We start from the raw sequence: 21,309 nt of genomic DNA on the forward strand, positions 1-21,309 counted from the left end.
GTGGTTGTCATTTTGCAATGTACACAAATATCCAATCATTAAGTTGTACACCTGACTCTAAGGTAACGTTACATCAACTACACTTCAACAAAAAGAAAAAAGAGAAGCGTTCGTGTGGTGTCAAATGGGGCAGGGCCCTGCATTCAAGGTCAGGGGTTTGGAATGTATCCAGGAGGAAAGGTGCAGTTCAGAAAAAATACCGGACAGAAGATCAGTCACTTTTCAGAGGCCTCTGTGTCACAAGACATCCAAACGTGGTTTGCCCCCATCAACTAATCTTTCATGCAAACACTGTTTTAACCTGTGAGTTTTTCCTAATACCTACAGATGCGTAATGCTTCCAAAATATGTGACAGTTTTGCAATTCACATAAAGCCTACCTGATACGGAAGCCAAATTAAAATATACTTCACGTCCTTACCCCTCCCCCCCCCCACCGCCCCCCGCCAACGCACACAGAATTCGCACACCCACCTCGTTCCAGGGCCCCGTTTTCCACCGGGCCGGGCAGGGCACTCTGTTACAAGGCCGGCGGCTCTCTGGACGGCCCCCCACGCAGTACTTGCTGTGCACCGAGCGGTTGGTGCCATCGTGGGACGGCTGGAGGCAGCGCACGGCGCGGAGCTGATAGCCGGAACTGCCGCAGGTTTTGGTGCAGTGCTCCCATTCTTCTGCCGCCCAGCTGAGGATGGGGGTTAAGACTGAACTTGGCGACCAGGTTGCGTGGTGTGCCCCTCCCTGCACCGCAAGCCTAGCTCCTTCTGCCCTCTGAATGACGTGCCCCCGCCCCACGGGGCAGGTTCAGAAAGACGGGCACATCAAACAAAAAGTCTGAAAACTTTCTAACAGTCATAGGCGGGGCACATCTATTTGTTAGGCCCTAGTATTCTGTCTCCCAGTGACTCTGAAACAACCTTCTCTTTTCCAAAAGGATCATCCTCAGAGGGTTTCTGAAACTCATCTTAAAGTTGTCCCCTTAGGTTCAGGCATGATGGTAGTTTCCCAAAATAGCACCAACTCATAAAGAAGATGTGGCACATATATCCAATGGAATATTACTCAGCCATAAAAAATGAAATAATGCCATTTACAGCAGCACGAATGGACCTAGAGATTATCATACTAAGTGAAGGAAGTCAGACAAAGACAAGTATCATGATATCACTTATATGTGGAATCTAAAAATATGCTAAAAATGAACTTATTTACAAAACAGAAATAGATTCACACACATAGAAAACAAACTTATGGTTACCAAAGGGGAAAGGGGGTGGAGAAGTGATAAATTAAGAGTTTGGGATCAGCAGATACAAGCTGCTATATATAAAAGAGATAATCAACAAGAACCCCACTATATAGCACAGGGAACTCTGCTCAATATTTTATAAAAACCTATAAGGGAAAAGAATCTGAAAAAGAACATATATATATATATATATATATATATATATATATATATATATATATATATAACTGAATCACTTTGCTGTCTACCTGAAACTAACACAACATTGTAAATCAACTATACTTCAATAAAAATAAAATAAAATAGAAACCAACTCATTATAATAAATAATTATAAAATTATAAAAACCTACTCATTAAAATAAATAAAACCAACTAATTCTCAGCCATATTGCCTCACGGTGCTAAATATCTGAAAGGAAATTAAAAAAGGCTCCATCTGATGCCGGCTATGACAAGGTGGTTTGGTTGCTGCTGCTTTTTCATTACCTCATGAGTTTACTCATGTTTGAATACTCTAAATGACATTACAGTTCCATCTCTATGCTTGTTGCTGTGAAGGCTACCTGACATATCCATCATGTTTGGAAAATTCAGTTCTTCATATAGGCCCTTATTGGACCTGATGAAAGGGTAAAGGTTGTATGCATCTGGGCCTGAGCAGAAACTGCTTCCACGAATATACCTGATAGAAATATTTCCAAGGAATTTATTTTCAAAAAGATATCCTATGGGACATTCCCAAATTCTATGTCCAAATTCGATGTCAGTGCCCCAGCCCTCTCCAAATTAGCTATGGATACAATATGACAGACAGTTCGTCATTGCATATGTCCCAAAGGGTTGTCACCATTGATTCCAACTAGGTAATCAATCTGTTAGTATGTAATGGAGGCATTCTATTTATCCTTTCCAAAGTTACTTTCCCTGTGCAATTTTTTTTCTTTTTGTATGTATGGAGCACCAAAATATAAACAGGTTAAAACCTTGGCAGTCTTTGCTATTCAGAGTTTAAGACTGCCAAAGGTTTTCAACTGGCAGTAGAATGAATTGTGGCAACTAAGAAATTTTACTCAATTTTGAAGGCTTCCACTGTGACTCTCACTTAAAGATAGGTGTTAACATGAGAAGTATATACTTCATAGTCATAGATACTTTCTGTTACCTTATTCCCTCCTGAAATTCCCAGAATGACAATAAAAAAAATACATAAAATGGCATACACTCGTAAAGTGTTCAGCATGATGGTTTGATTTACATATATTGTGAGATGACTACCACAACAGGTTTAGTTACATCCATCATCTCATATAGATGCAAAGAAAGAAAAGAAAAAACAATTCTCCTTGTGGTGAGAACTCTCAGGACCTACTGTCTCCATAACATTCCTATGTATCATACAGAAGTTTAATGCTGCATTCTATACACATGTGAACAGCCAATGTTCACCAGACATAGAAAGTCTCTAACGCAAATGCTGAATGAAGGGAAAAAAGAAATAGAAGAAGTAATGCACAAAAAAGCAAATAATCTTTAAGAGCCTAAGAAAGATAAATGAATATATTACATCTTTGAAATAAGAATCAAATGTCTGCAAAACAGAACATCTGATAAACAAAACAGCACTTGGATGTTAAAACTCTCTTGGATGTTAATGACTTAATAGCAAAAATGGAAAAATTCAGCAGGAAGAACAGTAAATACCAGGAGAGAAAAGAAAAGAAAAGAATTAGATCTGTCTAGAAACCCTAACTACAAATTTCCCAGAAAGAATACTGAAAATCATAGGGGAAACTTTTCAAAGAAAAAATACAAGAAAATTTCCCAGAGGTAAAAGATATTAGTTTTGTGTTTTAAAATGTCAGCACAAGAGATGAGAAAAAATGAGCACAAAGGCAGTTTATCACTATGAAATTTCAAGACACTAGGAACAAAATGATCCTACAAACTTTGAAAGACAGAAAAAAAAAAGAGGTCACATAGAAATAATTGAGAATTAGAATAGCAAATGACTTTTCAAGAGCATAACTGGAGTCTAGAAAATAATGGAGCAAGTTTATAAATTCTGAGAAAAATATATTATAGGTTGGAATGGTATACATACATGTGTGTCCAAATGATCAAGAGTAAGAGTAGAAGAAAGACTTCTTATATACCCTTATACTTTAACCTATTATATACTTTTCTTAGGTGTATAGAAGCTTAATTCTTATATAAAATTTTTCCTTTGTATATAGTTTTTTCATGAAACGACTGAAAGATATGCCCTACCAGAATGAATGAATACTCTAAAAGATAAGAAAAAGAATGCAGAAAACAGGAGGTCCAATACAAGAGACATGCAGTAGGAATCCCTTGGAGGATGGTAAAAAGAAGCCCCAGGAAGGAAGCTGTGTAGAAGCTCAGGCAGGAGCTAGAACACAGAGAACTCTCTGGGACATGTCTCTAAGAAGACACAAGGACAGGATACTTGAGTGCATAGCATTTAGAGGAGAAGAGTTTGGGGATGAATTAGTGAAAAGTAGTAGAAAATGATACATAAAAATCAAGACATTCACTAACTCTAGGAGAAACAAAGTTTAGTAAGAAAAGAAACATAAGCAGAGCATGCTAAGTGACTCAAGTCTCAAGAGAGACACATGTTGTTAGAATAATATGAACTCTGAATATCAGTATCAGTATTGATACACACACACACACACACACACACACACACACACAAATGAATTTATATATAAAACAGAAAGAGACTCACAGACATAGAAAACAAACTCAAACTTATGGTTACCAAAGGGGAAAGAGAGGGAAGGAGGGATAAATTAAGAGTATGGGATTAACAGATACAAATTACTATACATAAAATAGAAAAGCAACAAAGATTTACTGTATAGCACAGGGAACTACTGATACATTCAATATCTTGTAATAACCTATAATGTAAGATAATCTAAAAACAAAACATAATTGAATCACTTTGCTGTACACCTGAAACTAACACAATATTGTAAGTCAACTATATTTCAATAAAAAAAGAGAAGAATAAATAAAAGCAGTTATTTTTGAGAAGCAGAGATATGGGAAAAAAACCCACAGGACTTCAGCTTTATATAATTCCTGTGAAATGATCTGATCATTGTAACCAGGTATATGTATTAGCTTTGACTAAAAATTAAGTTAAAACTAAAAAGAGCTAAAGACATTTAAATCCTTTTTATTTTGTCCTCAGTATATGATAGTTAAAATAAACACTTACAGTGGATGTGTACACTCTTGAATATTGCACATTCTTCTAATAGGTTTTGGCTTTTTGTTGGCCTCACAGAAGCTACGATGAACCATTTTATTATCACTTTTCCTACGGCATCCATATTTAGTGTACTGGAAACCTGGTAAGAGAAATATATTTCTTTGGATTTAATCGCTTATTCATTCCATCATACATTTGATCATTCACTCATTCATTCATTTATCAAATATTTATTGAGTCATAAGTCAGGCACTGTTCTAGGTGCTGAAGTTTCAGAAGCATATTAGTTAAATAAAAATTAAATAAACAAAAATCCTTTATCTTTAATAAATATTACAAAGTATTAAATAGCAACTGCATGCTTGTTAATAATCTAGACCCTGATAAATAGTCTCCTGTGAGAGTCAGATATGAAAACTATGGCGACAATACCCAGTGACATAGGCTTCTACAGAAAAGACATATAGAAAATTGTAGGTCTCTTTGAATGGCTTTTCCCAACAGATGGGAAAGGATCTGTTCTTAAAAGCCTTGAATGGCAGACAAATGTCTGCACTTTATCCAGGGAGTTACTGAAGGTCTCCACAAGCACTGACTTAGACGTTTAAAAAAATATATGTGTATATATTTTTTAATTTTGAAAAATTTCAAATCTACAAAAAACGTGTAAGGAAAGCACAATGAACATGTTACATGCCTTGCATCTAGATTAACTTTGTGTTACCATGTCACCATATTTGATATATATTTATATATATAAAACACATACTATATATACATTTATTATAAAATATTGCTGAACCATTTGAGAGTAAGTTGTTGACATCCTGATTCTTCACTTCCAAATACCTCAGCTCATAACAAGCACATTCTCTTACATAACCACAATATAATCTTAAAATCAGAATATTTAACACAAATATAATACTATTATCTAGTATAAAGATGATATTCAAAATTTATCTATTGTCCCTAGAATGTTCTTTATAGAAATGCTTTTCCAATCAATGATCATGCACTGCATTTAGTTTTCACAGAATTAGTTAGGAGTAGTTTCTGAGCCTCTTTTTGTCTTTTAGTATTTTTGAAATGTATACGCCAGCTGTTTTATAAAATGTCCCACAATTTGGGTTTCTTTGTCAACTAATGATTAGATTCATTCAGGTTTTCACTTTGGGCAAGGATATTACATAAATTATGTTGTGTCAAATATCATATATTAACGCATATATGTGGAATCTAGAAAATGGTACAGATGAACCGGTTTTCAAGGCAGAAAGAGAGACACAGACGTAGAGAACAAACATACGGACACCAAGGGGGGAAAGGGGTGGGTGAACTGGGAGATTGGGATTGACATATATACACTAACATGTATAAAACAGATAACTAATGAGAACCTGCTGTATAGCACAGGGAACTCTACTTCACTTCGCTGTACAGCAGAAACTAACACAACATTGTAAAACAACTATACCCCTGTAAAAAAAAGAATTACGTTGTATCTTTAGGGTAACACATTAGGAGACTGAAGGATCTGAATCAGGGAAATAGTATAATTCTACTCAAATTCATTCATTCTTCAAGAAAGATTACCCTGGAAATAAACGAAGAGAAGAAAATCAAATTTAGTTGGCTAGTTAAGAGACCTTTGCAATAATCTTCCCTTCCAAAGTTGTGAAGGAAACCCGGCGAGGGAGGAATAGATCTGGTAGATAACAAAAAAGTGTATCTGATAAGTCTTGTGACCAAGTAGATGTTGACAATACAACAGAAGGGAGGATCCAAATTATATAAGCATCTTGTGATGAATAAATTGTCATTTAAAATAATTATCTAAAAACATTTTATGCCCCCTCTGGAGAAAAAAAACTTTAAAAATACATCCTTGAATTTAAAATTATGAAATATTTACCCAGGCATTCCCTATACAAACAACAAAATAATTTCTTGTTCTCAATTATTCAGTATCATTGTGAGAGAATTCTGTCTAGGCCAGTTCCATTCTGGAGCATTTGTTGTTCTGAGCTAGAGGAATGGATGATGGCAGAGACTGAGAAACTCTGAGAACAGCTTAATGGATCTACTCTAGAGAGAGCAGAGAGGCGGCAGAATGCAGTACAAACATGTATGAAGAAGCCAGACTACCTCCCTGGGTTTGTATCTCATGGCCCCAGGCAAATTACTGATCTTCCCTGTGCTTCAGTTTCCCTATCAGTACGACAGAGGTAATAATAGTACTGACCTCATAGAGCCATTGTGAGCATTCATCATTAATATGTAAAATGGCATCTGGTACATAGTGCAACTAAGAGCTCTTTCATTATTAACGCTGAAAAGAAATGCATAGGTATGGAAAGTAAAAGTGGAAAAGAAAAAAGGCAAGAACCAGAGGACACTGAATTTGGGAGAGTCTGGAAAGAGTAAAGTGACTAAGGGTAACACTACATGGATATGAGACAAGGAGGAAAGGCAAGGGGATTTTAAGAAGGCCTACCACTGTTATGAATGGATTCCTATCCTTTGTAGATCCTGAGATTTCAGTCAAAATGCTTTGTATTATTCAGTTTTGGTTATAGTTGGTGTTTCTCAGATTGTGGCCTCAATTAGAGATAATCCTTAAGGCAGAAGGAAGAAGATTGGCTTTTATATGAATTACATTTTAATATAATAAATGTGTTCAATTGTTACCTCCACCACAGGGTTTGGAACACTGAGACCAGCTCTTCAATGCCCACTCAAAAGTATCTAATTCTTCCTGGATGACATTGTTGTTGTTGATTGTAGGTGCAGAGTCCTCATGGATGATGTACTTATATGTCAGGCTAGAGCGCGTATCATTCTCTTGAGGTATAATCTAACATACACATGAAATAGATATGTAAATCACCTGAGAGAGTATTAAATTTGAATGAAAAAATTACAAATATTTCAGAATGTGTATCTTATTAAAGTTGGAAGACTTTCAAGTAGCTTCTAAAAATAGAATGTTTTTCTATCACTAAAGTACAGGTATGCCCTGTTTAAGAAAAAAAAAAGCAAATATATAAAATATCTTGGCATTAAAAAGTAAAAAAAAATCCACCGAGGAGTAAGAAAAAAATTTGTATTATAAAAATAATAACCTTACAATAAAATTCACCACAAATTTCCTCAAGTTATATATCTCCTGAGTGTACTTAAAAATTATTGTTTGAAAGACTGTTTTGTTATGATAATAGAGATAATAATGTTCCATCCAGAAAATATAGACATCATGGAAAAATATAAAGAAAATAAAAATCATCCATAATTCCAGTAAACCAGAGAAAACTAAAGTCACTTTTATTATTTTGGAATATAGCCTCAAGATATCTGCATATTATCTGTGTGTGTGTGTGTGTGTGTGTGTGTACACACATACATACTTCTCTGGTCTTATTTCACTTAATGTGTCACACACATTTCCCAAGACAGTAAATATTCTTTGAAGACATACTTTTAAATGTCAGCATAGTGTTTAATCCTAGTGTGCGTTATTTAATCATATAAATGAATATTTATATTTTATCCCCAGTTTTGTGATGACTTCTGATTCTCTTTAGTATGCTAAAGGATACAAACACTTTTTTATAGCTCTCATAATAGACTACTGAATGGCCCTTCAGAATAGTTAGAACAATTATTACTTTCATGATGAAAGTATATGACAATGCCCCCATTCAGCACTGCATATTATATCACTTTCCTCTTTGTTAACCGAATGGGCAAAAGTTGGTTGTCTTAATTGTTATTTATTTGATAAACAGTAAAGTTTAATGGTCACTTGTATTTTGCCCACTATGTGTTGCATGCTCATGTTAGGTCCTCTTTTTTTAATTGCTATACATACCTTTTTTTCCTAAATAATCTATGCAATAGGAGTATTAATCCTTTTTATAAGAAACTTTGCAAACATATTCTGTTTTTTATTTGATTTTTAGTTCATTAGCAAAGCACTCTTTTTTAAAAAAATAGTTTTTAATGACTTTCATGTAGCTTTTATAGGATTATATCAATTACACAAAAGGAGAAACGTGCAGTTCATTAGTGTTTTAAACTAAACTTTTAGAAACAGCTTTTGTTTGATACTAAACCCGCTAGGATGGAAGGATTTGGTTATCTGGGTTCTCTTTTTTCCCCCTTAGTCTTTTTTTTAAAACAGTATTAAAAATTGAGCATCAATCCCTATATTGGCCCTTATATGTGGCCAGATGTCTAAGCTTTCAACCCCAGATGGCCTAGCTGCCATGCTCTGGGGCTCCGAATCTGGGGTTCCAGTCTTTCAGAGAGGAAAAGAAAGGCCATGATGACAGAGCACAGCTTGTCCATAACCCCTGTCCTACAGCTACACATTTCCTTCTTATATCGCCAGCCCACATGGCTCCCTGGGGTCACACTAATATCACTGGCAAAGACTTAAGGCAGGGCTCTGAGGCCAGACACCTGTGCTCCTGGAAAAGAACGCTCTGTCATTACATACGAGTAAAACAGAGCTTCTGATCTCCAATCATTCAAACTTAAAATAATCTAAATAAAAGTTTGATTAATGTATATTTTCCTATAAAGTTATCTAACCTAAGGAAGAGAATGAGAGTCTAGAAATAAGCCCACTTAAATTTGGACAATTAATTTTTGATATAGATGAAAAGGCAATTTAATGGAGAAAGGACAGTTTTTTCAACAAATGGTGCTGGACACTGTGGTGGCTTAAAAAATGTGTCCACAAGTCTTTTGACACTTTCCCTCTCAATAAATGGAGCTTAATTCTTCTCCCCTTCAGTGGGGGGCTGGACTCAGTGACTTACTTGTAGTAAATAGCAGCAGACATGAAAGGATGTCACTTCTAAGATTAGGTTAAGACTGACTTTTGTCTTGGTTGCACTCTCTCACTTTCTCAGTCACTTGAATCACTCACTGTTGGAAGCCAGCTGTCATGTGGACAGGACACTTAAGCAGCCAGTGGGCTCATGTAGTAAGGAACAGAAGCCTGCCAACCACCATGTGGAGAAGCTTGGGAGCAATCTTCCAAGGCCTTTCAACAACCATGTGATTGAGCTGGGAACTGAAAAGATTCTCTGCACTGGAGCCTTGAGGTGACTGCCGCCAGAGCTGAGAGCATCCTCATGAGATTCCCTGAGCCAGAACTAGCCAGGTAATAAGCTACTACCAGATACCCGACCCAGAGAAACTATGAGATAATAATGTTGCTTGTGTTCAGCCACCAAGTTTGGGGTAATCTGTTATGCAACAATAGATAATATGGACACCCATATGCAAAACTAAGAACCTAACCTAGACAAAATGTATATAAAAATTAGCTTAAATGGTTCATAAATTTAAATGATTAAAATGTAAAACTTACCAAAAAAGGAAAATATTTTGACCTTGGATTCGGCAAAAAAAAAAAAATCTTATATAATAAGAAAGTCTTGATGCATAAAAGGAAAAATTGATAAATTGGACTTCAATAAAGTTAAAATATTTTCTTTGTGAAAGACACTACTAAGAGAAGGAAAAGAAACTACAGAGTAGAAGAAAATATTTGAAAGCCACATTTCACAGAGGACTTATATATTGAGTGTATATAAAGAACTCTGAAAACTTAAAAAGAAAAAAGCAACCTACTTTAACAATGGGCAAAAGATTTGAACAGACACTTTATCAATGAGAAATAATTTTCAAATTTAAAAGAAGACTTAGAACTGAGTGGGAAGATTTGATTTTAGATTAGTATAATATTTTTACAGGGAATCCAATAAATACTGGTATACAGAATCTAACAATATTCAAATTAAGTTGATGGCTTCTGCTTTCGTCCATGAGGAAGTAATAGGTTGCCTTCCTGATATTGAAAACAATAAAACTGGATAGAATATTTGAGGGAATTTTTTCTGCAATAAATAACATGGCAAAGGACAATGATCCCTGTGAGAAGAGTAACATGCCAGGAGGGTCCTGGCTTCCTGACAGGGCCAGGTCTGGACCCTGGTACTGGAAGCTGGAGCCCAAGCCAAGACAGCAGTCTCACTGAACTGAGGAGGGTGGAGTTCTGGAACTTTCAGGGAAGGGCACTAAAGAAAAGGGGGCTTTATGGAGGGTGGTCCAGAAAGCTGCATGGGTCTGAGTCTGAGGGCTGGTCCGTGCATGCCCAGGCCAAGACACCATGACGTCTGTGAATGAATGGCTGCTGCAGGGCTGAGAGCAGGACAGAGATACCTGAGGACAGGCAGGGCTGAGGGCCCTAGGTGTTCTTACGGCCTCCTTAACACTTCAGGTATTCAGTTAAGGCACCAGAAAGCCATGCCATAAAAATAAGAACAAAATTGAAATACACCAGCCCTAAGAAAGGATAAACCAAGCCTCAAAGGATTAGTGGGAATGGACAATAAATTAACTACCAGACAGAATAAAACCTAGTGCTTTTAAGGAAGGCAACATAAACCAAATGCCCTACAATTTATCATCTATACTGCTCAGTGTACAATAAAAATGTGTAAGAAGTATGAAAATGTGAACCATAATCAAGAAAAAAAAAAGCAGCCCATAGAAGCAGACAGTATGAAATCTCAGGACTTAGAGGAAAAGTTGGACATAATGAGTGAAAATACATGGACATCTCAGCAGAGAAATGAAAATTATAAAAAAAGAAAAAAGAACCAAATGGAAATTCTAGAAAACAAAAGTACACCATCTGACGTGTAAACTTTACTGGATGGGCTCAATGACAGATTGGAGACCACATAAGACAGTCAGTGAACTTGAACACAGTTCAACAGAAATTATCCAATTTGAAGAACAGAGAAAAGACAAAGACTACAAAAGGATTGAACAAAGTCTAAGACACTTGTGGAACAATTTCAACTGGTTTAACATACATGTAAATGAGTCCCAGGAATAGAAAAGAAAGAGATGGGGAAAAAAACATAAACTTGAAGACATAATGGAAAATTTACCTCAATCTGGTGAAAAACATCAACCTACAGAGCCAAGATGCTTGGTGAACCCCAAGCCAGATACATACAAAGAACATCACAAACTAAGCATGCCGCAGACAAACTACGAAACAAACCAAACCAAAACAAAAAGGAGAAAATTGTAAAATGCAGCCAGAGAAAACTGACACATTAAATGCACAGCAGCAACCTAAATGAGGTTGACTTCTCATCATAAATAACAGCTTCAAGAAGACAAATGCTACATAAATGAGTCAAAGACAGCTCCTGTATATTGGGCCCTAGGTTGCTTATTTATTCACAGCAAGTTGAGACCCACCCATTAGCTCTAAAGCCAGCTGGCACCAAGCTCAGATTTTCATATATCCAGTTGTTTTAAATGTAGCCCAAAAAAGTAGATTTCTAGCCATCTGGAGCCTGCTTGCTTTGCACCCCAAATCCACTAATTATAAATAAGACTTTGTGGCCATCAGGACCCCAAGCTGCTGCTGCTACCTTTTGGAATTCTCAGACCCAGAGTCTCCCCGCTGTGCTGCTGAGTGACATCACCTAGACACATAAACCCCTTCTTGAGTTCCCCTTCCCTCACGAGTTACCTTGCCCTTGTCTCCCTCCTGATGGTGGCCCCATAAGCAAACCTGCTAAGGTACCACCCAAACAATATGTGTGGGTGCTACTGCCACCTCACGGTCATATCTATTTCCTAGATCAGCCCCCAAATTCCTGGAACTCCCTACAACAACAGAAAAACATCTTTGAAGTGCTGAGAGAGAGAAAAAAACAAAACAGAAACTAGCCACTCCCAATTTTATATCTAGTGAAGATATCCTTTAAGAATGAGGGTGAAATAAAGATGTTTTCAGAGAATTGAAAGCTAAGAGAATAATTTGCTAGCATGCATACCTGTACCACGAGAAATGCTAAGGGAAGTTCTTTATATTGAAGGTAAATGATACTAGATGGAAAATCAGATTTACAGAGAAAAACGAAGAGCATCAGAGATGGTAAATATGTGGCTAAATATAAAAATCTATTTTTTCTCTTCTTGTCTTTAAAACATAACTGATTACTAAAATCAAAAATCATAATACTGTATTATTTGGTTTATAACATATATATAATAAAATATATGACAAAACTGCCCAAAGAATAAAGAGGGGAGGATACATGGAATTATAAAAAACAAGCAAGGTAAACATGTTGTGAGATAAATTAATTATAAAAATGTAAACTAAACCAACTACATAGTGAGCCTGTAATGCCACATACCAAGACAATAACAGGATCATGTAAAGGTCCATCGGTGTGGAGAGTTTCAATGTCATCTTCAATGTTATAATCCCATTCCACGCCAAGATCTATGAAGGTCTTCGACTTGGCTTCCTCCCCTTTGCCATTTAAAATGTAGTGGCCTGTAGCCTGATTCTTAATTGCTGAAGGATGAAAAATGAGTAACCGGCATACATTTTATTTTATCATATTACAGCTTTGAAGATCCATATTAAGTCTATCCCCTTCTATAAATGAAGGACCGTGTTTATGAGCATCAAAGCAATCAAAATGAGTGTTACTTCTGATAGGACTCCTACTTCATTCATTAGGCATTCAAAATTCTCAAGAAGCATTCCTAACCAGTTAAAAACTGTGGCAAGATGGTTGAATAAGAAATAAAAATTAACAAATATTCCCATTTGAAAACACTGCCGCAGGGGTCAACAGTTTCTAACCCATTCATCATATACATTTCCTCAGGAAGGTGGAAATATTTTTAAAATAATGGCTATTTCCACAACAATTAATACAAAAGATTTATGCTAGGACAGAATATAACACAATGTCTTTTTTTTTACTGTGTATCTCTTTCAAGTTAAGGCAAAATATTATAGGTACTCAAAATAGTTGAACTAATTTTTAGGCCAACAAACAATTAGTCCTTATGACTATAAAATTCTAAGGTCACATTACCAACTTATATGACCAGGAAAAGCTCTTTACTGGTGATAGAATTTGTAATATACTATAGATTTACTATGCCTTATAAAATAAAATGCTTTCTCTAATGGATAAAAAATAAGAAACGGATTTTAAAGTTTGGAGGTACATCAGCATTTAATGATGTTAGGAAATAAAATTTCAAAAGTTGCTACCATTACCGAAAATGTGCAGAAAACATGAGTAATTTTAGTTAAATGCATTTATTCCCCTTGAAATTTTTAAACTAGTCTAATTTTTCCAAGGAGAATAACCTGAATTCTAGAATCAAAAGTAGGGAATTTCAGTTACTGGAGAAAGAAATACAGCTAGACAGCAGAGACTACTTTGGAATCTAGTAGTGAATATACTTTAAATACCAAAAAGAAAAAAATTCTACGAAACACCATAAAACAATCCATTTTTTAAGTTACATGAGTTTAGAAAAGTAATTTACTATAAATTTTCATAGGTTTGACAGATGTGTCAGTTTCAGAAATCTTCTTAGTGCTTTTATAGCTCAAGGAATATGTGAAAGCTATGTTTACATTTGTATGTTCACTTTGAATACAAACCCCTTTAGAGTGACATTTCTACGTGATCCTCTCATAAAGGAGGAAAAGAATCTTCTTTTAGAAATTATAAACAGGATAATTTGCAGATAATAAACAGAAAACATGCAGAAAATGAATCTGCATGTGCCAGTCAGAAACTGGACACATAACAGATATCAGGAAAATTTTTATTGGACTAGTAAAATCCAGATGTGGTTGCTTTTCAGTCAAAGAACTTAAAATGCGCTAAAAGAAGAGGCATGCAGTATGGCACCAACCAAAATATCAGAACTAATTTGTCAACATAAATATGGCAAATTTTTCTGATATTATTCTTAATTTAGTGCATTTTATTAACATTTATTTTTCTCATCTCCTAATACAGAGCAAAAATGCATAACAAATTCAAACCTGTGAAATTATTTTTTTCCCTCATGTCATGATGAACCAACCCAGGTTTCACCAAAAGTTAAAACTCTAGTTTTGAATATTTCTTATTTTAGAGAAAGAATAGTTGGGAGAAATGACCAACAAAAATCACATAATAATGCATTTACATATAATTTTGAATTTTATGTGTATATATAGAGATACATAGATATGTATCTCTATATATTATTTCTTTGACATTTCTATGTTTTCAGTGCATGTTAAAGCAGAGCCAGCAGACAGAAACACTTACCAAGAATATGAGGAGAAGCCTCGTCTTCTTGGATTAACACATGTCTAGCACCAGGGGGTATATCAAACATCTTAAGGTACCCTTTGCATGTGTAGTAAATATTGGAGGGAGCAAAGAAGAAAACAAAAGCAACAACCATGGTTAGTCAGGCATTACATTCTAACTGCTCCTGTGTGCAGAAGAGGGCATCCATAAACCGAAAGAAGCAGTTTCAGAAATTAATTTCAAAGCATTGGTAGCTTTTGTGACATCTGGCATAAGATCAGAGGAATCTTTTTTTAATTAAGTTGAGGAAAAAAAAATTAATCTAGTTTCTAACCCATTAGTCACTTATTTTGTGCTGACCTACAAATTGTATCAACAATAATTCAGGCAAATACTATACTCCCCTGTGTCCCTCTGATGTGATTTTAGTTTTCTAAACCATCCTTTTGAATAGGGGTCCATTTTTAGCGCAATTAGTTGGTGAACTTCTTGATATATTTTATCTGTCTATATACTATTTTAAAAGCCTAAGTGGCAAGTATAAACAGCTGAACTTCTAACTCATGAAATATCTTCAGATTTAAACACCTGCTTTATTCTAAAGAAATTACAAAAGAAAAATCCATGAGTAGCTTTCATTTATATTGTGATCAGCAATTAATTTGAAAGCTTTAAACACGTTTTAAAGGGGAATGTTTTAAAATATGTGCTGTAGATCTGGTTGGAATATGTCTGCAGGTTATGTTGTGCATTGCCTCTACACATACCCTAAGTTCAATCTTCTAATTGAGAAATCACAAAACCAATATGCTGAATAGCTTGTCTTGGGTTTTAAAATCACATATCAATCGTATTGCAGTCATTGTCTTATATAACAAACTTTCTTAGTATTATCACGTGTCCTAAAAATTATCCTAAGGCCGTTTAGAATTAAGATCCTAACCATAAATCAACAATAATCAGGGCAAATAGAGAAACCAAGATGTTTTACCTCACTTGTAAGAAAAAAATGAATCTAGGAAGATTATGCAACTTATACACCTTCATTACATCATGAAACCTATAATTCATATATTACAAGTATTGACAGAAATTCAGTTATAAATACAAAATTGCTTATGGAATCAGAAAGAAATCTGTTTTTCTGTCATTTCCTATATTGACAATTATTACCTTTGTGTAGATTTACCTAACTCTTTTACAATATTTATTAGTGTCTTAACTAAATGGAGTGCTCACTTTGGGGTCAGGGTTTTCAGCACCTGAGTCTGGGTGATACTCAGTACCTGAAATGTACCATGTCTGCCTGAGTGCAATAGCTGGAAGTAACATGCTTAAGATGCCAAGTGTAGCAAAACAGCTTGATGCCATTTATGGATGCCCATCTTTCTGCAGTTTGCTACAACTTACCCAGTACATTTTTAGCTTCCCTTGTTTCAGCAAGAGAAATATTACGAGCTCCTTTGGGTAAAGTGAAGGCGCCTCTCATCTTCCCTTAAATAGAATGTCTTTAATTAGTGGAGGGTTCAATGTTTATCAAAGTCTTGCTGTTTCATTGACTATACTATAAGCTATATATATTTTATTAGGTAATATATAAAATATGTTCCATAATTTTATATGTTGAAGTCAAAATGCATTTATAACAGTTAGCTAATGCCAGTAAACTGTTAATAGTCAATGAAAGTAAGACTAAGCGTGAATGAGAAATGATATAGGTGATTTGAAGTTGAATACTTGCAGATTTCATTTTCCAGCAACTTGAATTCTTTACGGCACCTCTTGCTTAAATTTTTCCCTGTTGGAAAAGGTTAATTAGTCTATTGAATAACTACGATGATAACATTAGTTCAAAGAAATGGATGTTAGATTATCTTCAAACAGTTTGAATCTGTATGACTGATTAAAGCTTTCTTCTCTTCTTCAGAACTTGATTCACAGGTTTAGCATAATTTTTGAGTTATCTGAAAAAAAGTATCACTGCCTTTTATTACACATAATATAGAATGGATAATAATGGTAAAAACCATTTTCTTTACATTCATTCACTCTGGGAATAAAAAATTAATTATTTTACACCTAAACGAACAATACGTAACTGCAATAAAGAAAGCACGGTGAATTATTTCACATTAAGATGGAGAAAATCACGTTACTCCACCAAAACCATTGTATACGTATATAATTCTAATTCTGTTTGCTTTATTAAAATCATACAATCAGCCAGAAATGGCAATATTTGATTTTTAACAATTTTCAAAGTACAAAGCATAGTAAATTATCACACAGGAATAGCAAAGATATCAGTAACTAGAGTAGGGAATGCTTAAGAAAAACACATTAGAATATAATCAACTACCTCTGTCTAGCTCTAAATATATCAAAGAGCAAAGCTGATATGTGTGGAAATGGCTTGAGCTGCGTACCTGGGGTATAATGGGAGCAAAAAGAACTAAGAGAATTACTCTATTTGAATAAAGAACAGTTTTTTATACTTCTTATTTTTCTAAAAGGAAAAATTAGCGCTATGACAATGTGCTCAAAGTAAACCAAATCTTTGTTTTTGTTTTGTTTTATCTTGTTTTCTGTTATTCTATAAGAGACTATATCTTGGATGTAAGAGAAGCTTTTCAAGGGAAGCCTCACATTAAATTTATCTTTAAATGCTGAATTCTCAGAGACATTTGTCCAATAAATTTGTGGAATAACTGAACAATATTTGTTACAAATTTAAAGAAATTATTCAGTAATCAATGTTTATATCTAAGTCTTATGAAAATTCCAATGTATTATTATGAAAATACTAATAATTTTGCATATTATTTGCTTTTGGTTCCATCTGACGAACCTTCACCACATGCCTGAGTCCAGGCCATTGACTGTGTAACAAGCAGAGAAATTCAAACACATAAGCAATTATACCTCAGGTTATTTTTTGGTTGTATGTACCTCAAACTTGTTTGATATAAACTTGTAAATATTATGTGAAATATAGACCCTAGATTTATAGATTTATAAATAGGATAAACTTGTTCACTTATAAAAGAAGCAAAATGAATGTAATACTTTTAAAGTTGTATTTAAAGTTTTATAATATTTTTAACTTCTGATCAACAATTTATGTGCAACAGAAAATTCAAAATAAGCATTAATTCTAATAATTAGGTTTAATGCATTTTATTAAGGACACAGAATTAAACAAAACAGATTTTAATTGATAAAATAATAAAATAATATCAACTATAATTGATATTGGTTTTATTTGTTCCTTATCTACATTTAGTAGATTTATTTTTTATCATGGACACTATGAAGTATGAATTGTCAAAGTTGTTAAAATAATTCCTTAAAAGGTAATCTGAATAAAAATAAATCAGCACCTAATTTTTTAATGTTTATAGAGGAAGTGCGGCATTCCTAAAAGAAGTCTCAGACAAATGCAAATCATGGAGAAGGATACTGAATTCACGAGAGACCTCATCTTACCAAGCTTCCTGGGTGTTCTGGTAAACGTCCCCTTTACGGTTCGACAATGGGAATTATCTCCTCCACAGACCCCACACTTATCCTCAACCTTGTTAGAACCGATTTCTTTATCACAGCCCACTTTCTGGGGAGAGAAGATATTAAATGTAGCTAAGTTTAACGTGCCAAGTAAAGGTCAGCATCCTGTAGAATGATACACCATTTGTTTCATCATCGGCCCACAGACAGGAACCAACATTCCTCTCTAGCTCTGATTTTTAATCCCTCAGTCTTTTAAAGAACTACTATGAAATAAAATGACTTGTACTCTGGGCAGTAAAGTATAAATTTCCCTCGGTCTAATGAAGTGTTTCCCCCGTCATACACAGGCAATCATCAAACATTTGTGGAACGCAGAAGTTGTAGCTGATGCTGAGGAGACAAAATTAAGAGGCGTTTCTCCCTTGTTGCCTTCATATTTATAAAGATGAATACTAAAATAGTGAGTTGTCTATTAGTACAGACTTTACAAGTTGGTAAGGGATGTGAGACAAAACATCACAGATGTAGTGGAGATTTTCATAGTGCCCTGAAGGAACAGACGGTGTGGAAAGGCAATTCAAGAATAAAAAGGGATTAAAACAGAGCCACAGAAGTCATCAAAAGTGGGTTCAGATAATAATATGTGAACCATACCTAAACTAATGGAAAGTTAGCGTTGTATGGTGGTGAAGAATAGTGAAAGATCTGCAAATCACAGGCTGTGGAAGGTGTTGAGTATCAGGAAGAGTTTATATTTTCACATTAATTTAACAGGGAACTACTGAAAAGTTTTCTAAACTGGGGTAGGTCCTTATAAATCAGTGTTGGATAATGATAATGATACTGCACTCATAAGTTTGGGATGAGAGTGAGCAGAGAAAATACCGACAACATATACATTTAATGCACCAGATACTGTGGGAGGTGAAAGATGGACAAAACACAGATTCTACTTTAAAGAAATTTTTGTTCAGCTATGAGACATCTGCGAATTTGAGATTCTTTTATATAACACTTTAGTTATGCTGAAGTGAAAACGAATCAAACAGGAGCAATGCGTTCGGTTAATAAGGATAATTTCTTATCGCTTTAACCTGTGAACATGAACAGAAAGTTAACTGCATTAAAGAAAAGATTAAACGGGCAAAAGACAGTTTTTGCATCTTCACTAGTACTTTTGTTCTGATGTGGAACTCAGTGTTTAAACTTAGAATTAATTGGAAGGTGAGACAGGGAGAAAGAGAAGTTTCTATCATCTTTTAAACAAACGATAAAACACATTTAGCATTGAATTTTTTAAAAAGACTTGGTATTGTATTAGTGGATGGCTACTATAATATACTCAAAGCCAAGGCATGGTTCCCAAGTTGTATTCCCAGCCTTGAGGTATCAGAGGAAGCCGCCAAAAATGCATTTGGCTGGAAATTAGGAAAACTACTTAAATCTTGATTTTGCCAGTGACCAAAGTTTGATTTGATTAATTGCAATTTCTTCCCAATTTAGCTTAGCTACTGAACTATTCATAGATCCTCATTGTAATGTGATCTCAGATAAGAGTTAAAATATTTTTGAAAATATGCAGATGAATGAAAGGAAAAGTAGAATTGCACACTACTGTACGAAGCTTTGGGGGAAGCAATCTGAACTCACCACACACTCTCCGCGCACACATATGCTGTATGGGTCTTTGTAAGAGCAGCGCGTTCCGTCATGCACCAGCTGTTTCATATAAGCAACATCTCCAGTCTCTTTGGATTGACAGTAGAGGTGGCATCTTTTCTTGGCTGCATAAGATGGAGGATTAAGTCGACTATTTATGTAAAATGGTATATTTGAACAGTATAGTTTATTTTGTTTGTGAAATATACAGTTTCAATGTGGTTTCCTGAAAACAAATTGTATAAATAAATAAAGAGTAGGGGAAAAGTATGCATACTTGGCATATTTGTTTAAACCAGGGTGACCCTACGCTTTGACATCTAAACTGGGATAATTATGACAGTGAAAAGGGGCTCTATTAATAATATACACAGGGACAATAGGTATAAACTGGGACCGTCCCAGGCAACGCAGGTCGTATGGCTGGCTACCCTAGATTTAACCACAGCTGTTCAATAAATTTCATTCAGCATCAATTTAGTTTTAGTGACACTCAGAGCACTGAAAGGGTTTGTCTTTTTTTTTTTTTAAATTAATTTTATTGGAGTATAGTTGTTTTACAGTGTGTTAGTTTTAGGTGTACAGCAAAGTGATTCAGTTATACATATACATATATCTATTCTTTTTCAGATTCTTTGCTCATATAGGTTCTCATAGACCAAGCTTACCAATTTTATAGTTTCATTGCCTGTCTTCATCTATGCCATGACCTCATTTCTCATTCACATCTCAAAATTAAACTTTCAGAACTCTATTGCAACAACGATCAGTGGTCTAATGAACTTGTATAAGATGACCAGAAGTTGAAGTATTGTAAGCATTAGTAATATAAAAGTCCAACTACTGTCTGTTCTGCAAATGAATATATGTTTAATACTAAATATATGTTTAATACTAAAAGTTTCACCATGGTAGTGTGAGTCTTTCCAAAATTTATTACATTCCTATTATATGCCAAGCACTGACTTACTCTTTGATTTCATTTTCCCCCCAATTTTGTTTTCCAAACACAGAATGACAACTTGGTGAAAAAAACCCTGCGTTATATACCAAATACCAAGATGTGCATCCTCTGCCCATCCTCATTTCTGTATTCCCACTCATCCCATTGTAATTAGATTCTGCCACTTTTCTCCTCAGCCCTGTAATAGTCTCATGTCTACTCACTTCCCATCTCTTCCCCGTCTTAGGGTTTCTCTTTTGTTTGACTCAAAGGCCTAGTATAGTTTTTGCTTCTTGCAGGATCTCATTAATTAAATCTAAGTTATGTGACTCACTTCCCCAAAATAAATCAAAATAATGCATTGCAATTTTGAATTCCTACACATATGCATCTTTCCTTTTTTTTTTTTTTTTGGCCATGGCTCACGGGCCCAGCCGCTCCATAGCATGTGGGATCTTCCTGGACCGGGGCACGAACCCTTGTCCCCTGCATCGGCAGGCGGACTCTCAACCTCTGCGCCACCGGGGAAGCCCGCATCTTTC

General features: G+C 35.0%; 1 protein-coding gene across 2 annotated transcripts in view; it reads right to left on the bottom strand.

Moving 5' to 3' along the window:
* Window positions 1-21,309, bottom strand: part of ADAMTS3 (ADAM metallopeptidase with thrombospondin type 1 motif 3) — a 296,493-nt gene that overhangs the window by 8,159 nt on the left and 267,025 nt on the right. The window contains exons 14-20 of one of the 2 annotated variants that reach the window (XM_067736248.1): window positions 19,816-19,949; window positions 18,145-18,268; window positions 14,674-14,754; window positions 12,736-12,899; window positions 7,184-7,349; window positions 4,499-4,631; window positions 475-682 (exon numbers count right to left, since the gene is read on the bottom strand). In XM_067736248.1, the coding sequence (XP_067592349.1) occupies window positions 475-682; window positions 4,499-4,631; window positions 7,184-7,349; window positions 12,736-12,899; window positions 14,674-14,754; window positions 18,145-18,268; window positions 19,816-19,949 (1,010 nt within the window). The remainder of the gene's footprint in view (window positions 1-474; window positions 683-4,498; window positions 4,632-7,183; window positions 7,350-12,735; window positions 12,900-14,673; window positions 14,755-18,144; window positions 18,269-19,815; window positions 19,950-21,309) is intronic. The other variant, XR_010943064.1, reaches the window with a different exon arrangement.

Source organism: Pseudorca crassidens, chromosome 4 (assembly GCF_039906515.1).
Source record: "Pseudorca crassidens isolate mPseCra1 chromosome 4, mPseCra1.hap1, whole genome shotgun sequence".
In the NCBI taxonomy this organism is placed as follows: domain Eukaryota; kingdom Metazoa; phylum Chordata; class Mammalia; order Artiodactyla; family Delphinidae; genus Pseudorca; species Pseudorca crassidens.